General features: G+C 43.1%; 1 protein-coding gene and 1 long non-coding RNA gene across 4 annotated transcripts in view; both read left to right on the top strand.

Moving 5' to 3' along the window:
* zbtb40 (zinc finger and BTB domain containing 40) overlaps positions 1–12,482 on the top strand; it is a 100,687-nt gene that overhangs the window by 59,946 nt on the left and 28,259 nt on the right. For all 3 annotated transcript variants that reach the window (XM_078558296.1, XM_078558295.1, XM_078558297.1), the window contains exons 13-15: positions 2,781–2,945; positions 8,434–8,648; positions 11,113–11,275. In XM_078558296.1, the coding sequence (XP_078414422.1) occupies positions 2,781–2,945; positions 8,434–8,648; positions 11,113–11,275 (543 nt within the window). The remainder of the gene's footprint in view (positions 1–2,780; positions 2,946–8,433; positions 8,649–11,112; positions 11,276–12,482) is intronic.
* Positions 11,289–12,115, top strand: LOC144690617 (uncharacterized). The gene is made up of 2 exons (XR_013578920.1): positions 11,289–11,467; positions 11,516–12,115. It is a non-coding gene; the product is annotated as an uncharacterized LOC144690617 (long non-coding RNA).

Here is a 12,482-nt window from a genome sequence, read left to right as displayed (position 1 = left end):
GTTGAGGAATCCCAGGGCAACTCCCTCCCGACTGCATTCCACTGCGCTGCCACCTCTGCTGGGTCTTGCCCGTGGGACAGGACATACCCAAGGATGGTGGTGGTGGCCTGAGACGTTGTCTGTAAGGTATGATTCTGCGCATATGACTGTCAGGCTGTCTTCCAATTTTGGCACAGTAAGTAAGGTGTTAGTAAGGAGGAGTTTGCAAGGTCGGTAGGGCTGAGTTTGCCGTTGTCATTTCCAGAGCCTAGATGGATTCTGAGTGGTCCATCCGGTTCCATTCCTTTCAGGCTTTTTAGAGGTTTAATACAACTGAGTGGCTTGCGAGGCCATTTCAGAGGGCATTTAAGAATCAACCACATTGCTGTGACCATTGCTGTCCCGCAGTTTTCCTTCCCTAAAGGATATTAGTGAACCAGATGGTTTTTATGACAATGGTTTCATGGTCATCATCAGACTTCTAATTCCAGGTGTTTACTGAATTCAAATCTCACCATCTGCCTTGGTAGAATTTGAACCCAGGTCCCAGAGCATTACCCTTGGTCTCTGGATTACTAGTCCAGTGCCAATACCAGCATGGCACTGTCTCTGTTCAGAATCAAGGCAGGTAGATAGAGATAAGGTACAAATCAGCCATGATTTAATTGAATGGCACGATAGGTCTAATCGCTGTGTGAGGGACTAAGACCTCACCCTGTATAATTTTTTAATAAGATATATATAAAGACATGCTCTTTGTTATCTCTGAAATGGCTGAATCTGTATCTGTCTGTGACTTTGAACAAAAGAATCTACCTGGCAGCATTGGAGAAACTCGCTCCTCATTATCCCTGAAGGGCCACTGACGACTCCCTTGTTGACTGCAAAGACCAAATTCCAAGAGCTATACACAAAGGCTATCTGCATTTCATAATCCCAGCTGACCAGCAGGAGTCTGCTCTTCTGCTAAGGCAAATGACCCTGCAATCTTCCTTTAATTCTTAATGATTGAGACATTGAACAATCTCAGCGACCCAGAGGGGGGGTACACATCCCTTGTCAGAGACAGCGTGGAGAAGTGGGAGTCATGTGATATGGATCCTTGGCTGGTGCAACCAGTAATATTGGCATGCTGGATTACAAAATCAGTCTGCCATTTTGCCATCTAACTAGCAACCTCACAGACAAGGAGCTCTGGCTTGGGTTGCACACCTGGCCCCATCTACACTGCTACTGGAAATTCTGAACCATCGCCTACAAGACTGATTCAACTCTGCCTGCCTATCTCATCATGTGAAGTCAACACCACTGGAAAAGTGAATTATCCAACATTGGTTTTTGGGTCAATAACCTCCACGAAAGAATATTTTTAAGGCAGAGGTGGATAGATTCTTGATAAGAAAGGGAATGTTAGATTATTGGCGGTGGGTGGGATGCAGATTTCAGGTTACTATCAGGTCAGCCATGATCTTATTAAATGGCGGGGCAGGCTCGAGGGGCTGAATTGCCTACTGCTCCTTGTTCATATGTAATACTTCATTGGACTTTGATTCTGGACTCTGGGACCCACGTGAAACAATATTTATTTTCTCTGTGGACTCTGCACTTAAACCTTTCCTTTCTCTATCCCTCTTTTGCTGTTTGAATGCAAAGGGGGCAACATTTGCACCCTCCCATGTTCGAGCGTGTGCAAATAAACTAACCCTTAGGATGAACTCAATCTTGAGTTTGCTGTGGGTTGTTAGTAGAAAATTGGATCACACCAAAACTGAGGGATTAGGAAATACGTCACCGCTTATAAAGAGGGAAACAAATCAAAACACCTGGCAGCATCTGTGGAGAGAGAAACAGAATTAACATTTTGAGTCTGGTGGAGTTCTTCAGAGTTCTGAAGAAGAGTCTTACAGATTCGAAACGTCAACTCTGTTGTTCTTCCTCCACAGATGCTGCCAGACCTGCTGAGTTTTCGCAGCTTTTGTTTTTATTTCAGATTTCCAGCACCTGCAGTATTTTGCTTTCAAATCAAACATCCTTCTGTTTATGGGTGGTGAGAGGAGAAATTAGTACTGTTTAAATTAATCCCCTCCTGCCTGTGCTCAATACGTACACCTGTCTGATGTTTTATGTGGGTTAATAAGATTAGATGTAATTCATAACATATATATTTTCTGAACAATTAACCCTGTTTGGGGGGATGGTGACCTAGTGGTAATATCACTGGACTAATAATCCAGAGGCACTCCGGGAGCATAATCCCACCATGGCAGCTGGTGGAATTGAATTCAGTTAATAAACCTGGAATATGAAGCTATTGTCAGTAATGGTGACTATCTGTCAGCTCTGAAGAAGAGCCATACGGACTCGAAACGTTAACTCTGTTTTTCTCTCCACAGATGCTGTTAGATCTGCTGAATTTTTCCAGTGTTTTCTGTTTTTGTTTCAGATTTCCAGCATCCGTAGTATTTTGCTTTTACTTTGAAACTATCATCGATTATTGTAAAAACCCATCTGGCTCACTAATGTCCTTTAGGGGAGAAAATCTGCCATCCTTACCCATCTGGCCTACATGTGACTCCAGAACAGCAGTAATGTGGTTGACTTTTAACTGCCCTCTGAAATGGCCTAGCAAGCCACTCAGTTCAAGGGCAATTAGGAATGGGCAACAAATGCTGGCATTGCCAGCAGCACCCACATCCCATGAAAGAATAAAGAAAAAAAAAGTTTGAAACCATTATGTTCTGGAATCTGTGTCATGACTTTATAAGTCCCTTTAATCTTCTGAACCTTTTGCAATTCAATAGGGAAAATGTACGGGTGTCAGTACTGTGAAGCGGTGTTTGCCCAGTCCATTGAGTTAACGCGTCATGTACGGACCCACACTGGGGACAAGCCATACGTCTGCCGGGAATGTGGCAAAGGATTCAGCCAGGCCAATGGGCTCTCCATGCACCTACGTTCATTTCACAGTGAGTATGAATGAGGTGCTCTGCACTAACATTATATTTGAACACTACTGCATTTTGCCTCACTGCTTCGCTTCTCGTACGCCATGTTAAACAATGGCACAATAAGTCGGAGTGCCCTATGTGCCTTTCTCATCATATGAAATCTATCAGAAAGTAGCAAAATTGATGGATGGCATCAATCCAATGATATATAATGCAAATGGATTTTCAGGTGGCTTTGAAAAAATGTATTAATTTTTGATGAAGATGAACGTATGTGGAATGAAAACTGGAAAGTGAAGGCATTCAGAATCTGGTGCTAATTAGAGAAACATTATCTGGAGACATTGAGTAGTGCAGCTGTACAGTTGATGCCGATCATAAATTACTATGGAACTGCCATGGTGATGCTCACAATGTGTCAATGGATAACTTATCAAGCCAGAAATGTTACAGCATTAAATGGCTTTGGCCACAGTTAAAATATAATGGCCTCACTTCAGGGCACTCTTTCTCTGTTTCTTCCGAACTTTGCTTCATTTTGAGTGGCTTTCTGCTGTTGTATTTTATTCCCTCTCTGTATGGCACATACATTTGGCTATTTCTGTTGGTAGCACTTTTCCTATCTCTCTCTCTCTCTCTCTACAGCTGCCTTGGTGGACACAGCCTAGTTGTTTACAACATACCAATATTCCTGGCCTTTCTGGTATTTGCTTGGAGAAATATAATTTTTGTTTCATGCCAAATGGGCATTCAGATAACTCAAGGTTTTGCTGTCAGTACAACAGCTTGCATTTATAAAGGGTTGTTAGTGTAGGGAAACCACCCAAGGTGCTTCATATGAGATATATCAAATAAAATTTGACACTGAGCCATGAAAAATTAGGACAGGTGACCAAGAGCTAAGGTTTTAAGGAGCATCTTAAAGGAAGAGAGAAGTGGAGTGATTTAGGGAACAAATTCCAGAACTTAGCAAAGGTAAAAAAATCATAATGGGAGTTATGTACAGGCCTTCGAACAGTAGTCAGGATGTGGGGCACAAGATACACCAGGAGATAGAAAAAGCGTGTAAGAAAGGCAAGGTTACAGTGATCATGGGGGATTTCAATATGCAGGTAGACTGGGAAAATCAGGTTGGTAGTGGATCCCAAGAAAAGGAATTTGTGGAATGTCTACGAGATGGCTTTTTGGAGCAGCTTATGGTGGAGCCCACTAGGGAACAGGCAATTCTAGATTTAGTGATGTGTAATGAGGCAGATTTGATAAGGGAGTTTAAGGTGAAGGAACCTTTAGTGACCATAATATGATAGAATTTACCCTGCAATTTGAGAGGAAAAAGCTGGAATCAGATGTAACGGTATTACAGTTGAATAAAGGTAACTACAGAGGCATGAGGGAGGAGCTGGCCAGAATTGACTGGGAGATGAGCCTAGCAGGAAAGACAGTGGAACAGCAATGGCAGGAGTTTCTGGGAGTAATTTGGGGGAGACAGCAAAAATTCATCCCTAGGAAGAAGAAGGATACTAAAGGGAGGACGAGGCAACCATGGCTGACAAGGGAAGTCAGGGACAGCATAAAAGCTAAAGAGAAAGCAAACAATGCGGCGAAGAGCAGTGGGAAGCCAGGGGATTGGGAAGCCTACAAAGACCAACAGAGGACAACTAAAAGAGAAATAAGGAGGGAGAAGATTAAGTATGAGGGTAAACTAGCCAGTAATATAAAAGAAGATTGCAAGAGTTTTTTTTAGATATATAAAGGGTAAGAGAGAGGCAAAAGAGGACATTGGGCCGCTGGAAAATGATGCTGGAGAAGTAATAATGGGGAACAAAGAAATGGCGGAGGAACGGAATAGTTACTTTGCGTCAGTCTTCAGGGAGGAAGACACGAGTAACATCTCCAAAATTCAAGAGAGTCGGGGGGCAAAGGTGAGTATGGTGGCCATTACCAAGGAGAAGGTGCTAGAAAAATCTGAAGGTGGATAAATCACCTGGACCAGATGGATTACACCCCAAAATTCTGAAGGAGATAGCTGAAGAGATAGTGGAGGCATTAGTGGTGATCTTTCAGGAATCACTGAAGTCAGGGAGGGTCCCAGAGGACTGGAAAATCGCTAATGTAACCCCCCTGTTTAAGAAGGGAGTGAGGCAAAAGACAGGAAACTACAGGCCGATTAGCCTGACCTCGGTCATTGGCAAGATTGTAGAGTCCATTATTAAGGATGAGATTTCAGAATACTTGGAAGTCCATGGTAAAATCGGGCAAAGTCAGCATGGTTTCATCAAGGGGAGGTCATGCCTGACAAATCTGTTAGAATTCTTTCAGGAGGTAACTAGTAGGTTAGACAAAGGAGAGCCAATGGATGTTATCTACTTGGACTTCCAGAAGGCCTTTGACAAGGTGCCGCACAGGAGGCTGCTCAGTAAGATAAGAGCCCATGGTGTTAGAGGCAAGGTACTAGCATGGGTAGAAGATTGGCTGTCTGGCAGGAGGCAGAGTGTGGGGATAAGGGGGTCCTTCTCAGGATGGCGGCCGGTGACTAGTGGAGTTCCGCAGGGGTCAGTGTTGGGACCACAACTTTTCACTTTATACATTAATGATCTAGATGAAGGAACTGAGGGCATCCTGGCTAAGTTTGCAGATGATGCAAAGAGGTGGAGGGATAGGTAGTATTGAGGAGGCGGGGAGGCTGCAGAAGGATTTAGACAGGTTAGGAGAATGGGCAAAGAAGTGGCAGATGGAATACAACGTGGGGAAGTGTGAGGTCATGCACTTTGGTAGGAAGAATAGAGACATAGACTATTTTCTAAATGGGGAGAGAATTCAGGAGTGCAAAGGAACTTGGGAGTCCTTGTCCAGGATTCTCTTAAGGTTAACTTGCAGGTTGAGTCGGTAGTTAGGAAGGCAGATGCAATGTTGGCAGTTATTTCAAGAGGACTAGAATATAAAAGCAGGGATGTGCTGCTGAGGCTTTATAAGGCTCTGGTCAGACCACATTTAGAATATTGTGAGCAATTTTGGGCACCGTATCTCAGGAAGGATGTGCTGGCCTTGGAGAGGGTCCAGAGGAGGTTCACGAGAACCATCCCAGGAATGAAAGGCTTAACATATGAGGAACGTTTGAGGACTCTGGGTCTATACTCGATGGAGTTTAGAAGGATGAGGGGGGATCTGATTGAAACTTACAGAATACTGAAAGGCCTGGATAGAGTGGACGTGGGGAAGATGTTTCCATTAGTAGGAGAGACTAGGACCCGAGGGCACAGCCTCAGAGTAAAGGGAAGACCTTTTAGGACAGAGATGAGGAGAAACTTCTTTAGCCAGAGAGTGATGAATCTTTGGAATTCATTGCCACAGAAGGCTGTGGAGGCCAGGTCATTGAGTGTATTTAAGACCGAGATAGATAGGTTCTTGATTGGTAAGGGGATCAAAGATTACGGGGAGAATGGGGTTGAGAAACTTATCAGCCATGATTGAATGGCGGAGCAGATTCGATGGGCCGAATGGCCTAATTTCTGCTCCTATGTCTTATGGCCTTGGGACCTAGGCAGCTGAAGACAAGGCCACTTATGGCGGCGTGATTAAAATTGAGCTTGTGCAAGAGGCAGATCTCTGCTGAGATCTCAGAGGGTTGCAGTGCTGGAGGAGATTACAAAGATTGGGAGGAGCAGGGCCATGAAAAGATTTGAAAACAAGGATGATAATTTTAAAATTGAGCAGTTGCTGGACCATTGAGCATAAAGGTGCTGGGTGAATGGGAATGGTGCAATTGGGATGCTTGCAGAATACGAATATATGAAATATGAGCAGAAGTTGGTCAAATTCTACGTTCCCATCTACCCTCAATAACCTTTGATTTGAATGAGCTCAAGTTTACTGAGGGTGCAAGATGGGTGGCTGGCCAGGTTAGCATTATAATAGTCAAGTATAGAGCTATCAAAGATATGGATGATTTTGGGAGATGAGTGGAGACTGACGATGTTATGGAGATGAAAGAAGTTAGTCCTGGTGGTGGAAGGGACATGTACCAGGTCAAAAAATGTCAGCATTACAAACAGTCTAGCTCAGCCTCAGTGGCCTATGAGGGAGGTGGAGTTGGAGTTTTCTGGCTTCGGATTCGTTGCTCATGGGGGCTGAAACAAAGGTGGATTCGGAAAATTCAGTGACGTGTAGGACAATGGCGGCAATGTCTGAAAGTTTTTAAAGTTTCAGAGCTGGTGTTTCAACTGGGGAATCTGAGATGGCATAAGGGGTGAGGACCCCTAGTTTAGAGGAAGCCCACCCTCTCCATTACTCTTCGATGTGTAAACAGGTTGTGCAAAATCTCTCATGCAAAGTCCTGAGCGTGCGTGTAAACATGTTCTGTGGATATTTGGTTTTCGTTTCAAGGGCACTCCAACAGCGTCAATCAAGATTAAGTAACAAAGTTCATAATGAACAGACTATTACAAATACAGAGATCCTTGTTCCAATTTTGTGTTTTTTAAGAGGTTTTTGTCAACTTGGGATTACAATAGTGGAACAGAGGCAGTCAAGCTATGAGAAAAGTGTTTTTGATGAAATATTAACTGAAATAAAGGGGTGAATTTTGACCCCCAGAAATATGTAGAAAGATATTAAAATTATGAAAATAAAGAACTCAAACCCACCTCTTACCCACCCACCCCTGGATTTAACAGAGGCAACCTGGGCCGGTTTGGCATTTTAAATATTTTAATAAGGCCGGGAAACTCATATTTAACATGCTTTGCAGTTTAACCTTGGTTGGCCAGTTCCCCAGGCCTTATGAAACCTGGCAGCTTGAGGAAAGCAGAGAAAAATTAAGTGTGTTTACAGCACTGTTTGTAGGTCGGAAGGGCTACCCCCTGCCCAACCCCCGGATCCCCAAGCTTAATTCCTTTCCTTGGATTGGTCCACAACCACCCCCTGGCCTGGCGTGATGGCAGTTCAGAGCCTCTGTCCCACCTACCAGCCTTGCGCACTTAAGCCCACTTGCAGATGCTGGCTGCCAACCTCCGGCTGTAGCCTGCTCCAGAGTGGTCCCTGCCTGGCTGGAAGTCAAGCCCATCAATCAGGCTGATTGAGGTTTGATCTCCATGAAAGTAGTTGTGCAAACAAAACTCCATTATTAATTGTCAGGATTGGCAAAAAAGTGAGGCATGCTTTATAAAGCAACGTGTTTTTCTGTGATCTATGAAACATGCTTTACCATTGCAAGTGGCTGGGGATTGAAAAAAAAATCACCATTTTAAAACCCTTGATCAATGTGATAAATCTAACATGCTGTAAAGCTAATCAAAGTGTTCAACCGTCAAGCCGCACCAATTCCAAGCAAAAGAATTGCTCTCTCCAAGTCAGTGATCATTTGGAGCAATTGGTTAACAGTATACAATACCCCCCTCTTGTAAGTTAAGAAAATATTCCTAAATGGGACAGTGCATCTTGATATCAGATTAATAGTGTAGACAGAATTAATTGATGTAAATAAGAGGTTTTTTTCTGACCATTGCAGACGTTGAAGACCCGTATGATTGTCAGAAGTGCCGGATGAGTTTTCCAACTCTAGAGGAGCACAAGAAGCACATCCAGGAAGTGCATCCTCCTGAGTACAATCCCTGTGACATTTGTGGAAAGAACTTTAGTGCACCATCGCTTCTGGAAAGGCACATGGTCACGCATATTGGTGGAAAACCATATAATTGTGATATTTGTGACAAGGCCTATCAGGTTGGCAGTTTGGACACAGATTCTGAGAACCAAACATTGAACCATGTTCTAACTTCGTGAGTTTGCATGTGTTTTGATCATATATAGTAACAGAACTCACCAAGGCTCCTTAGACAGCACCTTCCAAACCCTTGGCCGCCACCATCTAGAAGGACAAGGGGAGCAGATACATGAGAACACCACCGCCTGGAAGTTCCCCTCCAAGTCACACACCATCCTGACTTGGAAATATGTCACCGTTCCTTCACTGTCGCTGGGTCAAAATCCTGCAACTCCCTCCCTAACAGCAAAGTGGGTGTACCTACACCACATGGACTGCAACGGTTCAAGAAGGCAGCTCACCACCACCTTCTCAAGGGCAATTAGGGATGGGCAATAAATGCTGGCCTAGCCAGCGACGCCCACATCCCATGAGTGAATTAAAAAAAACAGTATCTGGAAAGGTATTGTAGATAAATAGCTCAATTATATCAATGTCACATTATGTTGACCAACAGAAAATTGCTTTGTTCTTAGAAGCCCTTTTAGTTTCCTCATATAGCTAAAAGTCCAGATATATTCGATCATTTAACCATCGATTGTAGCATTAAAATTGCTGCCCCTTACACATATCCAAAATGCATAGTGGGAGACCTAACCTTGATTTAAAGTAATGTGTTGTAAAAGTGGGCTTTTGATGTTTTGAGTAAATATATCTTGTATGTGAGATAGAGGCTATTTGAGCCATGAGTGGTGGGAGATTTGATTCCTTGAACTGAGGGTGAGATAGTTTCTATATAATTAATATTGATTATTACATTTCACTTTTGTAGGATGGAACATCCACTCAAAAATATTCCGTTTAATTATTTTGCCCTCAAATTCTCTACTTCTGAAGACAGTAATTCACTCTGAAGTATGGTTTCATAAATAGCAGCAGCCCTCCACTATCTCAGCCAGATGGCTGTTCTTGTGTATGTGTGTGTGCATGTCTGAGACCCGATGGTGAGTTTTAGGAGGCTCTGTAGTTTTGGTAATGTAGCAGCATCACAGCTCAGCTTGGCCTTGTCTATGTATGTGGAATGGTGACTATTGAGCAGTGATCAGGAGCGGAAGTCAGCTTATTTATTTTGTGCTCACCTCTCAAGTGGGACATAAGCTCACTTCCTACATACTCAGAGGCCGGAGGGCTACCACTGAGCCCAAACTGACACAAATATGGATGGAGTATTTGAACCTCTGATCCTGCTGGGTGCTGACTATTTTGGAAGCAGATCATATCTATCCACTGAACTTTTGAGGACCATAAGGTTCATTGTTTTAAAATGGTAAATGCTGATGAAGACCGCTAGTTTTGTTATAGAAATAGTAAATGTAGTGATTAGAAATATAATTCTTTAAAAATCCACTCATGACCATAGTGTCAGTAACTTACAGTTAGAACTACACTAAGCCAACATTCATGCATCCCCAATTTTATCCTCCCTTTACAATTCCTTTAATGAAAGATTGCCACTTATATTGCATAAACCAACTTCTCCGAGTTCCACAGCCAATGAATAGTTGGAGTGCTGGCTCTGTTCTCAGCAAAATGCGGCACAGCAAGGCCCCACATATAAAAGGAACAATCAGTTAATTTTTAGTGATGTTTTGTTGAGGTCAAGAACACAAACATTAGGAGAGCTCTTCAGACGTGTAGTGGGACATTCTTGGCTCACTTGAGGGCTAACTGTGCTGCTCTTTAAGTGAGAAACAGAGCAGCAGACTGATGTTACATAGTGATACAGGAGCCTACCTCTTAACCTGCACATCCATCTGCATAATCCAATTTTGGATTGGGAGTGGAGGGGGCAAAAGCTGCTGTGACATTGTCACTATTATTTATTATCGATGACCATCCCTCCATCATGAGGTCAGAAACGGGGATGTTCACTGATGATTGCACAATGTTTGGCACCATCTGCAACTCTTCAGATACTGAAGCAGTTTGGGCCCATATCCAGGTCGGACAACATTCAGGTTTGTGCTGACAAGTGGCAAGTAACACAATTGCCAGGCAATGACTATCTCCAGCAAGAGAGAATCTAACCATCTCCCCTTGATGTTCAATGGTATTGCCATCGTTGAATCTCCCTCTATCAACATCCTGGGGGTCACCATTAATCAGAAACTGAACTGGACCAGCCATATAAACATGGTGGCTATAAGAGCAGGTCAGACACTGGGAATTCTGTGGCAAGTAGCTCACCTGACTATCCAAAGCTTGCAAAGATGGAATACTCTCCACTTGCCTGGATGAGTGCGGCTCGTCAAGCTTCCTTCATCAACATCTCCCATACCCATGAGCTCTTCCATCTAGAAGGAACAAGGGCAGCAAATGCAAAGAAGAGAGGTTAAGTGAACTGGAGCCCCAGAGGACCAGCCTGCCCTTTCTCATTCTTGACCTTTAAGTCCTAATGTGTGCTTTTTGTGATATCTTTTGCAGCAACTGTCTGGGCTGTGGTATCATAATCGCACTCACCACCCTGACATCTTTGCAGCACAAAATCACCGTTCTCCGAAGTTTGCCACTCTGGTGTGCTCAGCATGTGAGAAACCCTTTGGCAGCACAGCATCTCTGAATAAGCACATGAAATCTGACCATTCAGGTAATATCTTTTTTCTGGTTTTGTACCCTTTCTCAATCTCTGTATGAATATGTGGTTTGGCACTGGGCTATGCAGAGTAGGAAAACCCTATATTTGATCCCTTGTGATAAATTGTAAGATAATTGATGTGACTCAAGGCAGTGATGATTTCGTTATGATGGGTTGCAAAGCATGCTGAATACACCAGGTTAGGTTGTAGCAAAATTATTTGTGCTTTGGCTGAAGAGTTACGTACGTTAGAATGCAGCTGCAACAGCTCCCTGATTGAATAACTTATAATCACACTCTGTAGATTTACGAATGAAGAATCCCACTTGATGAGTTGTGGCATCCATGAAGCTATCCTCAGAGAAAGAAGTGAGGGGTAACATGGAGGAGAAGCAACATCCTTGGCTTCCTTGGACCATACTTTAGTATCAAATAGTTGTTCAGTAGAATGAAGTCGTTTGCAAGAAGAAAAACTTCAACATGTCTCTTTTTTTCCAGTGATATCAAATCAAAATATTATGTTGGCAGTTTGAACCTTGATTTTTTTCCCCCCCATCTGTAGATTTTCATATAATTCTGCCACATTTGGTTCTCTTTTGGCTGTAATATGCAATGTATTCAATTTATTTCACAATTTAACTTCTTCCCTATTCTCCACCCCTATTAACTATTTAATACCCTGCTTATGAGTGTCTCTATATAGTGCAGGGAGTGCAGTAAACTTCTCCAGGGCAATAAATGTCAGTCTGTAAACAGTCTAATGAGAGGCATGATGTGTGAGTTGGAATATAAAATGCCATTCATTGTAAATATTGCACATGTACTTGCTCCATAAATGTAGGTGTAATTGTTCTTAATGTGTGGTTTTTTTGTCGAAGCTTTTCATCTTGCACTCAGGGCAATTCACAAAAAATGTCAGGGGAAACAACATATACTGTATGAGAAGAGCGTGCTGATTGGGTGGCAAGTGGTCTCTCGTCGATGCATTGCCATGGAGAATGCATTAATTGATGGTGACTAATAGTTAACTGCCAAGCATTGTTTGAAACTTAAACCATGCAGCTTGACTCTTGATTGTTCAAGGCATTGTCCTGGGGGATGAACCAGCGAATGGCTGTCGCTTATTTTGTTTAGCTGAAACAGGTGCAATGTGTGTACATGTTCTTTGTGTCTGCAAAGAACAGGGCTCTGTGCATTAATATATGTAGCAGAATGACAG

This window comes from Cetorhinus maximus, chromosome 15, assembly GCF_964194155.1.
Source record: "Cetorhinus maximus chromosome 15, sCetMax3.hap1.1, whole genome shotgun sequence".
Lineage (NCBI taxonomy): Eukaryota > Metazoa > Chordata > Chondrichthyes > Lamniformes > Cetorhinidae > Cetorhinus > Cetorhinus maximus.
This window is presented reverse-complemented; position numbering and strand designations above follow the sequence as displayed.